Genomic DNA, 14,738 nt, shown 5'->3' with positions numbered 1-14,738 from the left:
CAAATTTTTTTCGAGAGAGGATAAGATGTTGAAAAAGGGCGAAGAGGTATTTAACCGATTATAGAGGATTACGTTCGATATTAACTTGTAAAAACTGCGTTCGGTTGTAATTGATTTCATTCCAACATTTTCAAACTTACACACATATTACTATTTTTTCCTTGGTAAGAACATACGTTGTGGCATTTGACACTGTGTGAACTTATGTTTTGTTTAAAATTACGTTGTTTAGGTTTTAGTTTTTGTGTTTGAAGTTTATTAAACAGTAAGCTTTTCTGACTCAGCTTAGTTGAAATAATGTTATCTTCATTTAGTAAAAACAAGTATATTAATAAGTAAATGTCTTAATGTTAAAGTTATTTGTTCGAATAAAACATAAAACTAAGTATATATTGTAACATTATAAATAATTTTAGTAAATATCGGCCAAAATATTTAAGTGAAATTTCAGAAATTTCTTTAATTTGTAGTTTTGTTTAAATTTTAAAACACTAGTCTTTAAACAAAACTTTAAAGTATAAAAAATACTAAATAAATGTTTCTAAGACTAATACAAAAAAATATGTTTTTAGCGATAAGTTTTTTTTTATAAAATAAATGTGTAGCAATAGTTTATATAACATTCTTTGTTCTAAAAAAGTTTGAAAAAGTTATTTTCTCATTGTTTGTTTTAAGCTTTAGTTGTAGTTAGTCATTTAAATGAGTACTTTTCATTAAATTTTTCTGCTTTTATTTCTTAATTGTTGCAGATATAAATTGTCTAATTTTGTAAGCTTAGTTATTAGTTTATACAAGGTGTTATTTACATCAGTTTTAAGATGTTGTTTTGTAGTTATAGCCAACAAAGTGTTCAAAGAAGCAAGAAAAAAGTTTCTTACAAAGATACTTGTGATAATTATATATTTCTATGATTGCTTTTTAATATAAAAATTCCATTTCATAAAATTATAGCTAGTAAACTACAAAATATGTTTTTGATAAACACCGTTTATGAATATAACTTATGTTTTCAAATAGATAAGAAAATTTTTCAAAAGTCATAAACTGATAAACTATCAGCCAAACATGCTTCCCTAAATACGTTAAAAGCTTAATAATAATTACCTACAAAGACTGTTTACTCTAATATTTAATTTCTAACGATTTTAGGTCAAGCGCTTGCCTTGAAGTTTTCCTATAAATCTCGCAAATTCAACAACAGTTTAAAGGTTAATTTGGAGCGACTGCAGTCTGCTAAATTAGGCACAGAAAAACGCCAGTCTCCAAATAATACGACATTAAAACTCAAAATCTTGTTATGACGGTAAAGAAAAAAAAAGTGAACTTGACTTTGCTCAAAAGCCACCTAAGTCGGAGAATTTGTTTCAAATTTTTTCTCAGTGTAGTGTGTGTTACACACAAACACTATCTTTTCCGTGCATTAGAAACCGTGTAACGCCGCGATAAGCTATCAAAAGCGTCGCGCGTTTCAACCCGCCAAGTTTCACCTAGTCACACTTGCTGGAACGCTCTTGTACCACATGGGCATTAAAAGGTGAAGTATATTGATTTTGTAAACAAACAAATGCTACGCCATGCATTCGCGAATGTGTCGAAGCATATGTTTGTCAAAGCGTACTACGAAATTGGCTGTTTTATTAGATTTAGTAATCGGTTATGATTTAATTTCTAACATGTTACAATTGTTCTTAAGCAGCAATGTTGGAGTTATTTCGCAGAGGGTTTAGTGAGTTTTGAATTTAAAAGTAATATTTTATGTTATATTATCAAAAACAACTGGGTAAAACAATGAATGATACTAACAAATATGCTTCAAATCGGTAGAGCTTTAATAGTAAAATGTATCAAACTTAAAAAAAAACTGTAATGCTAAATGGTTCAAAGACTGAAAGGAAAATTTAATTTTCGCAAAGAACTACTGTGAAACGAAAGTTACATCTTCGGTATTATTTTCTATTTTCTCTTAAACCGTTATAAAAATGTGGGTTTGCCAAATTCGCAAAATCTTTGGTGTAGTAACTGGCACTAAAATTTTAATGCAGCTTTACTTTGTTTTGTTTACCATTTTATTTTAAATAAAAGTTTAAATGCTTAAAAAGCTGTATGTTATATAAATGGTGTATTTTCTTATCATTTGTAGTTAAAACCACAAGTAATTTTTTTGAATTGTGAAATCAAGTTTTAAGGTTTTAGTATAAAGTCTAGTTGCTTAAGAAATTTAAAAAAAATTGAAACAGTCATTTTAATTCTTAAAACAAATCGTAAGTATTTAACACAAACACGTTAAGTTGAGTGAATTAGCTAGAAAAATAAACATATGGTTCAAAACTAAGAGTTATTTGTTAGCCATATTGCCTTAAAATTAATAAACTTTATGCTTTAAATGAGTAGGTTAATTAACGATATACTGACTCGTTAAGCTTTTTATAACCTATATTAATCAGTACTTTTGTGTGTAATCTTTCAATTATGCTCACAAGACTTACAGATTTAAGTTTGTTAAACAAATCTAGCATAATATCTTCAATACCACTAATACTAAATAGTAAAAACAAACAAGACTAGCTTTGCAAACATAATATCAAGTAAACATGTCTTACATAAAATTGCACTAAAATAAAACTAGTCATATGTGTAAAGAAAACAACTTTTTATATCCAAAGTTAAACAAGTTTATGTTTCAAAAGCTTCCATATAGTTAAAACTAAAAGAAAGGACAACTTTTTAAAAGCATTGTATAAGTTGTATTACATCAACAATCCATTTAACCGCAAATTGTTTATAATGATTTATTGACAGCCGGGAATAGAAAAGAAAATAGTTCAAACAAAAGGGCAACAGTTGACAGAAAAAATCGAAACAGTTTTAAGTTTAACCTATTCGGCTAGTTAATTATCTTGACAATTTTTCATAAGGATTACATACTTGATATTATTCAACAGAAACTGTTTGAGTATAACTGATTTAAACAGTTTTTATTATTTTAACTTATCATTACTAATTAATTAGTTCTGATATGATTCTGTATTATCAGTAGCTTAATATTAATGCTAAGTGTTCGACAATTACCCTTATTTATGTTAAAAGAACTTTAAAACTATAATTGAATGTTTGTTTTATTTTTATGAATTAAATAGTTTTTTTTTTGAATTTGTTTTTGTAAAGTATCGTCTAACTTATTAACTATAATTAGCTAGAAATCGTTTTGATTTATTTGTATACTTTTGCATTTGTCGTTTTATGGTAAATTCGTAGTTTCAATAATTTTTATATTCCTTTTTATTCCTATATATTTTATTATTTAACTCAATTCCATATTAAACTTTAGATTACGAACCGCTAATCAGTAAAAAATGTCAAAAGTTAATTTGTCAACATAAATATTTTTTTTAATCACATTTAATTTTACAATATACAATGTATTAATTTTAAGAATATGTTTATAAATTTGCATTTACTTTAAAACCTTTTAGCAAAAACATGTAGTAATTATTAAATATTGATAAAATTTTTATTTATTTATTTAAAGTCATTTGAAATTAGTTTTTTTACTAGTCTTGTACTTGCTAAAAATAAATATTTTTCTCTGTTTGTAACGTATATCATTAAATTTTAATAAGTTTTGACGACCTATTCAACTAAAATAAAATTGGTTTAGTAAAGTTTGAAAGTAAGTTAATATAAAAACAACGGTTTGTAAAAAGTACTATCTACGTAAACAAAAGTTATTTTGACTAAGAAATTTTAATACTACAAAACAACATATAAAACTATTATACACTAATTTTGGTACGACTTACAATGTTTTTTACTTAGATTAAATATCAAACTTAATTATTAAAAAAAATTAACAGACGTTTTTCGTTTTTTCAGCAAAAAACTGTCTTAACTTGTGATTTAATCTCTAAAAATCGCGGTAAATTAACATACAAGAAATATAATACAAGTAAGGTTGAAAAACAAAAATTTGTTTTTTATTTTTCTGTTTGTTTTTATTTTCTATTTAAAACGTAAATATTTTTTACAGAACAACTGTTTTAACTCGTGTTTTTATCTCAAGTTAAACTTCCTGAAAAGCTAATTACTGACTAGAGTATAAAAAGTAAAACCCAACAAAAGTTCAAAAACAATAAAAAAATCTTCTTTAATCTTTTTCTAAGACGGTCAGATATTGATTTATTACATCTGCTGTTAGAACAAAATACGTTTCCAGTCTACACATAATTAAGTTTGAAATAAAAACAAATGTAATTAGTTTAGAATTTTTATACTTATACGAGCTCATGTTTGTTTATTCCAACAGTTACAAACATTTTTGACTACTTACACCAGCTGAAAGGCTTGCTTTAGTTGAATACCTTTTACTTAGTTAAAAACAAACTAATTTTCAAATCATAGCAAAAACAAAAAATAAAAATAAAATGACAACTGCCGTCATGGAAAACTTCACAACATCGGACCAGTTCGCCGAGGACGGCGGGTCGCTGTCCGTCCAACAGATAGTGATGACGGTGGTTTACGCGATCGTTCTGCCGATTGGCTTGATTGGAAACACGCTGGTCTTGCTCGTCATATTCAAAGTGCACTGGCCAAAACAACAAGGTTTGAATTTCAGCATGTGACAAATTTAGTTTTTACGACATTTTTTTCTTTTCTGTTTCTTAAATAACTTGTTATTTTAGTATTTACGTTGATTTAATTTAAACTAAAATAATTAGCTTTAAAAACAAACCTCATTTAAAGTTTTCATTTTGATATTTATTAAGAGCTTTTTAACATTCAAGTTGTTTTTTGTATTTTTATAAATAAAGGGTTTTATTAAAACTTGAAACAACATTTCTTTTGTTAAAAGCTTACATAACTTAAGAATAACAATATAACGTAAATATAGAGCTAAACATACGCACACACAATCAATAACAAAAGATACTATTTTAGTTTTCCTGTCTTCTAAAAATGCATATTAAAAATGTACAGATAAGTACATATAAAGGTTTGACCAAGTAGTCTAACTAAATCACCTTGAGTAATATTTAACTTAAAGATGAAAAACTATTTTCATTTAAAAAATAAGATTGTTATAACAAAACTTTGTTGTTGATTATTGTTTAGACTTGAAAAATTTTAATTAAAAGAAATAAACTCGATAAGCTTCAAAATTTTAGTAATACAGTTTATAAGTTCATTAACTTTATTTTATTATACTTTTAAACTATATCGAAAGGTTTTGAAAAAGCTTTCCACAAGTTTTAGAAATTATAATATAAAAAATATCTAAATTCACCATAAGTTTAAAAAAAAATCAACTTTTTGTTATCTAAATAAGTATAAGAAAAAAACACTTAAAAGACAGAATCTAATAAGGCTGTTTTAGTCAGAAAACTTTATTCGAGTTTTTTTAAGATCTATATCTAAATATGCAAATGAATAAAACATGATATCTATGTTGAAAATTTGAAAAATACGTATATTTTAGAATCTAAAAAACCAAAATTGTTTTTAAACATATTGTACTTTTCTTTTGAAAGTTTATCCAATTTGATAACTTTTAGTTTTTGTTTTAATTTAAAAAATAGTTTAAAGCAATTGTTAACATTTTTAAACAGTTTTTAAATCTAAAAATATAGTAACACGGTATAACAATTTTTTAAAGTTAAACACTTTAGTTATTTAAAAGTAAAACTATTCATAACTCATTGATATATTGTAAACTTAGGTTTATATTTCTACAAGGCTAAAAACTCATACCTTACTAATATTATTTTGATAAGACACTTAAATTTTCCTATCTAATAATAATAAATCAAATAATACTCTGTTTAATTTTCTTTAAATAACTGTCAAGCTTCAATAATTGATCATTAACATTTAATAAAATTTACAACTAAAAGTATTAAATTCACTATTATAATGCATTAATATGTGTTTAGTTATTTGACTACTTTTGTTAGATTGTTTTGAATTTATAAAGTAACTTTAGCTTGGATACCCTTTTTTTTCTTTTACATACGTAATCAGCAAGGATCTATCAAAGAATTCAAAACAAACAAATTGACTTGTACTTAATGTTAAGTTTCAACTACTACGTAATCGTACTACAGTGTTTTCTTTAAAGCCAAAGCATTGAACAAGCTTTTAGATATCAACTCTGCAACTCGTTTCTTTTATGGAAAAAATCTGAATTCTGTCATAAAAGTTTAATTGTTTTATCGCATCAACATTTTTTATCGGTGGTTTCAATTTTGATTTTCACATTAAAACATAGTAAGAATTACTGAAAAAAGGCTTTTAAAATAGATGTAAGGTACAATACATATTTATTATTTTTATTTCTGTTTAAAACTTTTATCCGCATTAAAATAGATTCTATTCATACATTTTTTCACCAGTCTAATTCTAGAACTTTAAATTTCAAATTAAATATATCAGTTTTTAAAGGTCACATTAAAGATGTTTTTATAGTTTTTGTTTCTGAAAGGACTGAGCAACACTCACATGATGATGTTGAACCTGTCACTGGCCGACCTAACATTCATCCTGTTCAACCTTCCCTCCATGATGGCGGTCAACCTGTCTACCGGGTGGACTGCAGGTAGGTTCACCTGCCACTTTCACCTCATCTGCGAGACGACTACCATGTTTGCCAGCGCGTGGACACTTGTGGCGCTGTCGGTTGACAGGTGAGTTTCGTGTGATATTTTCAAGCGTTGGAGGCGCGATTTAGGGTTTGAGATAACGGTTTGCAGCCTTTTATTAGTAAGAGGCCAATATTATAGAAAAAAGTTGCTTGTAGTCAGAAATTGATTTTGAACTTAGTACTCAGTAAAAAAATACTATTTTAATAACAATTGTGATTAAATAAGAAATGATAATGTATTAGTAATTTTTATATTAAGAGTCAAACTGTAAGTGTATTCCAAAATAAAATTTTGTTTTATCTAAATGAAAAAAAAATTAGGCTGAAAATACATCGTGAGCCGCAGATTTTTGCTTAAAGAGCACCATTAGTCCGTGGGCTGCAATTTTCCAACTCCTGTTATAAATTAATACTCATAATGATTTTTTTTGTTAAAATATTTTTTAAATTTCTGCAATTTTTGTTTAATTTTCAAAATAACTGGATACCAATAACAATTTATTTTTACAACTTTGCTTCGTTTTGTTTTTTAAGATTTTATTGTTTTAATAGTATTTTGTTACAAAAATTTAATGAATTTTATTTTTTTTACTGCAAATCTGTCCATAAGCGGTATTTATTTAAGGATACTAACACATTCCACAGCATTTTGTCGCTTCAACTAATTTTTTAAGCATAGAGACATTTTTTTCGAAATTTACATATTTCATTTGAATTTTAATATTTTCTTTTAACTATTCGAATATATAAACAATACAAAGTTTTATTTGTATATTTTGTTTTTAACCAGTACTTCACGTTTTAACATTATTAGCTAATATTGCTTGCGTCTGTTTTCTACTGCTTTCGCTGCTTACTGGTCGGTAAATTTTAGCTGACATGTACAAATCACTCACGGTTACGCTTTTAAGTTAAAAATTCATTGTATTAGTACTCTGACTTTGAAAAATTATATATTTACATTTGACTTAAATAAAAAAGCTAAATTTTAATTTTAGAGTTTGCTAATGTTTGCAAACATAAAATTTTTTTTTTAAAGTTTAAATTCATTTTAAAGTACTCTTTTAGTTTTTTTTTTGTTTTATGAACAGTATATAAATAGTAAGCATATTTAATGCGTTAAAACATTTGAAGTTCATAAAACTATAACATTTTTTTGCTTTTATGTTCTTTATTTTGTACATTAATTTATCTTATTTATTTATATTTATTCAAAATAGTTCTGTATTATTTGTTATGAAAGCATTTAGATAAAATCAATTGGGAAATGAACGTTTAAAAAAAAATTTATTATTTGGTGTAATGTAATAAGATTAACTCATTAAACAAGCAAACAAAAGGTTCATACGGGCAAAAACCGTCGGAAGTTTTGGTTGGCTCTGTGGAGCTGATCGTATTTAATGGGCAGCGAAACATAGTCAGTCTAGTGAAGGGTTTACGTACAAAAACAGTAGTCGTCTTAGTTTATTTATTAAATATTTATCAAATGCAAAATTTACAAACTGATTATAAATTAAAACGCATTGCGAAGGTTCATAGCGATTGTTTATGCGTTGAAATCGAGCACAATTAGAACAAGGACGATGGGGTACGCTTCATTGGCTTTCATATGGACACTTTCGGTGGCTTTCGGTATTCCCGCTGGCTTTACAAAAGTATATGTTAGTTTTGTTAATTACATTTACCCTTGTTTTGAACTACCTGATTACTTTACTTGAAATATAGTTGATAAATTACGAAAAATACTTACAGAAGTAAGCTTGAAAAATAATTAGTTTAAAGATGAGACCGTAAATTTATGTATATTTATAAAAAACTTAAATTCGTTAGTTGTTGCTGTTCATATAAAAATTGCAATTTTCATATTTCCTTTAATACATTTTTTTGTTTAAGTTCAAAAGTTAAAAACATAACTATGATAAATGCTACAGACAGATAAGTGTTGCCAAGTTTTTTAGGCTAATACATTTTTTATCGATTTTTATGTTTAAGTTCACATAGTAAAAGAAGAAACCTTTTAAAAATTATATGTGTAGTTTAAAATATCAAAATTAAATTAAAGTTAATTAAATCTAACAGCTTATTTAAAAGCTTTTACCAATTTTTTTTTTACTGAATTAAAGTATGTTTGCAGCAGATTTCTACTCACCGTTTTGATACCGTTTGCAATAGGCTCGTTTTATAACCTCCCAATAGATTTCAAAGTAATGTATTTGCGCTTTAATCTAAAAACATACTTTGAAACCACAGTAAAAATTTCATATAAACCGAACTTGAAATACTTTTTGTGCTTGGCATATCGAAGTCTCAACAGAGTTGAGAACAGCCTGTTATAGAACTTTATTTTATGCTGTGAATTAACTGCAGCCTTGTAGGCAGTATTATTTACAGGTATTTCAAAAAGGGCTTTTAAAAAAAAATATTTGCAACTACCGTCTAAGCTGCACTTATTTTCATTTGTTCGTTTTTGGTTTAGAATTTTTAAGTTATGCGCTATAATGATTTTCACCATGTTTTCCGTATTCGAATTACAGAATATCATATAAAATTTATTACTAATTTTCGTTAATGAACAAGGCGCAATACTAAAATTGCTTTTGTTAAAACTTGTTTTGAATTTTAATTACTCTATGACATAATTTTATAGTCACAAAACATAGTCTGGACAAAACTTTTTAATTTAACTTAAATTACGATAATTAGTATTTTTCACTTATTTCTTTTTCGAGATATAAATTTTATTTGAAACAATTGTAAAAGCTGGTACTGAATAAGACTTCTATTAATTATTAACAGGAAATTTATTCAAAAGTATTTTCCTTTACACTTTTTACAAAAAATCATAAAAAATTCATAAGTATTTGATTAGCATAAGTTAAAAGTTTAAGAGCTTAAGAAAATAATAAAGCGTTATAAGGTCAGTGTGATAAGTATTTATAAAACTTTAAAAGAGTACTTAACATTTCTGTTTTTAAGACAAACATGTCAAACTTTTTTTCTCTCAAAATTAGTATGATTATTTCAAATATAATACTTAAAATATAAAATTTGTCAATGTCATTTTAAAACAAAATGAACTTTTTTAAACCTTCTAATACGAATTTTTTCTGCTTCAAATTAATTGAATTACTATTCGATATAGTAAGCTTTAGTAATAAATTTAATTTAAACTTATACTCTATAACAAAAATGGAACAGTTAGCTAGAAGTTTTTAATCCCTATTTTAAAGTCGTACATTTAAAGAGTGACGGAATAAGACTATCAAGTTTTTTAAACTGACATAAGTTATTATTGATTTTGATAAAAGCACATTTTCATTTTTAAATTAAATATTTTTAAATTTTTGTAATTAAATAGCTTTATTTTATTTAACTAAAGACAAAATTTTTATTTATTCAATACTTTAAAAATAAATTTATTTAGTAAAGTTACAAGTTTTAGATATGCAAGAAACAACTTATAAAAACTTATAAAGACTAGGTTTTAACAAAATGTTTTCACAGTTAAAGGTAGTTTTAAAACATCAAAAACTATTTTTAATACACAAGCTTTGTATCAAAGTTAGCGAAAAACATATTTAAAAAATTGTTATAATAGTAAATTACACATATAATGCTCTTAAGACATGTAAACTAAAGTAAGACTTTCCTTCATGTTACTTTACAGATTGTTTCAAAAAATTTAGAAAAAGTTTAGCTAATTAATAATATTATAACTTTAAAACTTAAACATTTAAATAAATATTCTTACAATTAGCAGGCTTGTAAAGTTTATGAATAACAAAAAAAAAAACAACTCTTGCAACAAATCATTAGACTGAATGACTGTTTTTACTGTAAAAAAAAATCAACTATTGTTTTTTTTGTTGTTCACAAGTTTTACAAGCCTGCTAATTGTAAGTATATTTATTTGTTTAAATTTAAAAACTATAATATTACTAAGTAGCTTACATTTTTCTAACCATAATATAAACTAACCTTGTAACATTATGGTTTTCCTAAACTGATAGCTTCAAACTATAAGTTTTATTTTGTTTGTGTACTTTTTTGTTTTGGATTTTTTTACACATAAATGTCAGTTCTACTTCAAGATTAGCCTAATGCCTTCTTGCACGTTTATGTAAAAAAATACACATTTTGTTCAACTGATGATCTCGTTAGATTTAGTTCAAACGAGTGAAACATTGTTTTGTTAATAAAATTTATAAATTTGAACTGATCATTCTCCTTATCATCATGTCGAGAATTTTAATTGTAATCTATAAAGTAATAAGTACACAAAATAGTATTTAAGCTAATACCTTTAAAACTATTTTCAGCTTTTATATTTTTTTCTTGCTATACTTATAGTTTTAAATAAGTTTATAGTCATTTTTTAATAAAACACTATGCTACAAAACGTTTTTTAGTTTACTTATAATAATAAGAGTGCGAATTAAGTATTTTATTTATTACCGTATTTCGGTGAGAAAATACTCCAACTTGTCAAATATTGATAAGCTCTTTCAATAAACTGTTTAGTCAGTAAATTCAGTAATTTTATACGGTGAATACAAATAATTATATAGTACGTCAACGAATAAAAGTTTAACTTTAATTTTAGTACATATAGCTTTAACAAGCTAACATTTACAAATATGTAAATGTTTGTATTCTTTCAGTTCATTAAAAATTAACAGTTTTTTCACTTATTTTACCTTAATACATAAATGTACTCTTATACAAGTTTATCTATTTTACATTAATTCAGTAGTAATGCTAAGTAACATAAAACTTACAAAGGCAAAAACATATATTAAAGTTTTTATAAATTAAATAAATACTTATAAACAAATATCAACAGTACACAGAAGAATACTTGAACCAGTATGCATTGGAAGTAAACAGTTCAAAGAGGTACTAAATTGTTTACATTAAACTTAAAACTAAAAATGTTAAATTCATTTTTTAATGATGTTTCTTGCACAAACCAATAAAACTTAATTAATTTAATAAAAAAACTAAACTTCTTATTTGAATTATATTTACGTTTATCAACTAATTAAAGATAACTAAATACTGTACTTTAAAACTTTTTAAAAATTTTTTGAAAATCTGGTTTTTGTTCAAATTTTTGTTGCTTAATAATTAAATCTCTAATAGTTTTAATCACTAATAAAGGTACAATGTACCAATGTGCCTGGAATCTGAATCGGAATGGATCAAGGGGTACCGACTATCAACTTTCATCTTAGGGTATTCCCTTCCACTGATGCTGATCACGTGCTGCTACTCTGCGGTTCTCAGAAAGCTCTACATCAAGTCAAAGGTGAAGATAAAAGACAGAAAAAGTCAAGACGCCATGCTGCACAAAGTCACTAAAATAGTCGTTGTTTTGGTTGGTTTGCTTGATAGCTTTATACAAGTTTTTTATACAAGTAGTTTTTTGCAAATCTTTTTTTATGTACTGCAGTTTAAAATTTAATTAGTTTTTTAGCTGGATATTATAAAATATGTATATTATTTTTTGAGTTGTTTTAGTATTCAATTTTTCTTAAGCTTGGTTTTTCAAGCATTACGTGCTACCTCGTAAATATTTTAGTTCTCGTTGTTATCATTATATTTAGTTTTAATAAAATAAAATTAAAAATATAAACTTAATTCTTAAACTACGCTTTTATGAAAGTAATTAGTTAAAGAGTGCCTTTTGTTGATAATAACTTAAAATATTATATTTCTTCCATAACCTAACGTATTTAAATATGCAATTTTAAGTTTTACTTAAATTGAGTTTTTATTTAATACTTTTTTTAAATACAAAATTTTATGCATTTAAGATTAACTAAGAGCACAGCAACTATTAGTTTTAAAAGTTCATATTTAAATACTTCTAAACTTTTAACATGAAAATGTTTAATGCTTAAATATTAAAAAAGTTACACAAACTTTATACATATCTTAAAAATCTAAGTTAACACCTTGTAGTAATACCAAGGGTCTACTTGCTAGAAAATCACGTGTTAAGATTTATAACAAGTTTTGTTTTGTCTATCAATACACTCGGTTTAAAATTTATACAAAGCATAGAAACATAAAAACGGTTTAATTTATACTATCATTGCAAACTTATCAAAGTAGCTAAGCAAATTATTGAATTTTATAATAAAAAATTATAATTAAAAAAAATATTTTAAAAACTGTTTTAATAGCTGTAAATTAGCCAAACTAGACTATGAACTAGAGCGTTTTTGTAATATTAGTAATTTAAATACTTAAATTTTTTTTTTTTTAATAAAATAATCTGAAAATTTTGCTTCGTATATGAAATAAAATGGTAATTTAGTTTGAATTACTAAGCTTATTGAAAATAATAGACAACAATTAAAAAGATAATACTTTAAACAATGTTAATAAAAACAAAAAAAAATTATCTACATAAAATAAGTTTAAATATAAAGTACTTTGTTGTTCGTAAAATTAGATTTTTAAAAGCTAAAAAACCTTATTTATATTTTTCAATATATTATTCTATAGAAATTAAATAGAATGACGTTTAAATAATTTCAAAAAATAAATCACATTTTTGAAAAAAAAAATGTTTGAAATTTACAAAAAAGATACTTAATCGATAAACAAGAACCTATAAAAAATATAAATTTTTAAACTGTAGTTTTGCTAAAAGTCAAATTTATTATTAGTTTTTTAAATTTGAATTTTTTTAAACCCTCAATGATGTAAAAAGATTTGAAATATGTTACATAGCAAAGCATATCATCCCGTGAGTTTTTTATATTGTTTCAAGTTGACATGAACTTTTTATTCACGCACGCAGGTGATACTCTTCGCAACCGACTGGGTGCTCTACCACGTCATGAAGCTGTGGCGGCACTTCGACCCCTCCTTCGAATTCACCACGGCAACCATCACCCTGGAGATCGCGGGGCAGCTGCTCGCCTACTCCAACGCGTGCTGCAACCCCGTCGTGTACGCGTTCGTGTCCAAGGGCTTCAGGAACGACTTCAGCAAGGTCGTGGACGTTTCCGAGGTGGGCAGGAGGTTCGCGCCCAAGTTGCACAGGAGAAGCACGAAAGACGGGGGCAACACGACCCAGTTCACGTTGGCCGAGAGCTCGCACAACGGCGCCACCAAGCAGAAGCTCCTAAACAGTTCTGCCGACTGCTGCAAAAACTCGTTGGATGTCAGAGTTTAAGCCGACGGGGACTTTTTTTTTGACTATTGAATAGAACTTCTTCGCGAAAATCTTCGTTTCAACAACATGTAGCTTCTTTCATTTAATATCACTTTGTAAGAAAATCATCAAAAACTTTACAGTGTTTGTAACAGACACTTGCGTTATCAAGGTTGCAGTCAAGCCTCGTCTTCATAATTTAAACATTCCACATACAAATAAAAAAAATGGCTCCTTCTTTCTGTATAAATTTCCTGTTTTGGGAATGTGAAGCTAGCCTCGTCAGAGTTCACAAAGTAGACAACAATAAAAAAAAGATTTTTTTTGAACAAAATTCGAGTAAATTGTTTTAATAAAGCTATGACAATTGTGGTACATTTTCAATTTATTATTGTGAAACTGGTTTTAGTATTAAAGGCAAAGCAGTTTTGAGCAATTAAAATTTCAAAGAAAGCTGCCAAGTGCTTTTTAATTCTGCTTAGTTTCACAATAATTTTTTAAGAATAATGTAAATAGATAGAATAGTTTTGAAGCTACTAATGAAAACAGAAAACTGTAAAATAGTTTTAATTTTCCATATATTTAAAAAAAAGTCTTATATGAATATAGTACGTTTATTGTTTAACTAAATTAAATTTATTAATGCTTGAGTATTAAATTACAAATGTCTTTTTTTTTTCTGGAACACAAATAAAAAACATTTTTTTTTTAATGGTTTGTTGTTCTTTTAAAGTTATAAACAAAACTATGTTAAAATTTCAGGATTTTTAAAAGTTTCAAAAAACGACTTAATCTTTACCGAACATTTTATATGTTGTATTTAACTTTATGAATATGTTAGTGCTAGTATTAAACTACACAACTAAAAATTGATTCTAACTTTAAAATAAAATCATATTTTATGTTAAGTTTTTAAAATTGTAAGACGTTAGT

At 25.8% G+C, this 14,738-nt stretch overlaps 1 protein-coding gene across 1 annotated transcript; it reads left to right on the top strand.

Moving 5' to 3' along the window:
- The first annotated feature begins 4,364 nt into the window (after positions 1-4,364).
- Positions 4,365-14,487, top strand: LOC145835766 (galanin receptor type 1-like). Its single transcript, XM_082943481.1, has 6 exons — positions 4,365-4,602; positions 6,479-6,680; positions 8,169-8,298; positions 11,481-11,533; positions 11,798-12,014; positions 13,449-14,487. Exons 1-6 carry the CDS (start codon positions 4,422-4,424, stop codon positions 13,824-13,826), a joined length of 1,161 nt encoding a protein of 386 aa, XP_082799607.1. The 5' UTR covers positions 4,365-4,421; the 3' UTR covers positions 13,827-14,487.
- Positions 14,488-14,738: the final 251 nt, after the last annotated feature.

This window comes from Thalia democratica, chromosome 5 (genome assembly GCF_965202585.1).
Source record: "Thalia democratica chromosome 5, ktThaDemo2.hap1.1, whole genome shotgun sequence".
Classification (NCBI taxonomy): Eukaryota; Metazoa; Chordata; class Thaliacea; order Salpida; family Salpidae; genus Thalia; species Thalia democratica.
Note: the sequence above shows the minus strand (reverse complement) of the source record. Positions and strands in the feature narration are given on the sequence as shown.

Excerpts from the sequence above, each read along its gene's own strand:
- LOC145835766 (XM_082943481.1), top strand. The coding sequence starts at position 4,422 with ATGACAACTGCCGTCATGGAAAACTTCACAACATCGGACCAGTTCGCC. Across the intron at positions 4,603-6,478 it reads GCACTGGCCAAAACAACAAG|GACTGAGCAACACTCACATG; the intron begins GTTTGAATTTCA and ends TGTTTCTGAAAG. Across the intron at positions 8,299-11,480 it reads CTGGCTTTACAAAAGTATAT|TACACAGAAGAATACTTGAA; the intron begins GTTAGTTTTGTT and ends AAATATCAACAG.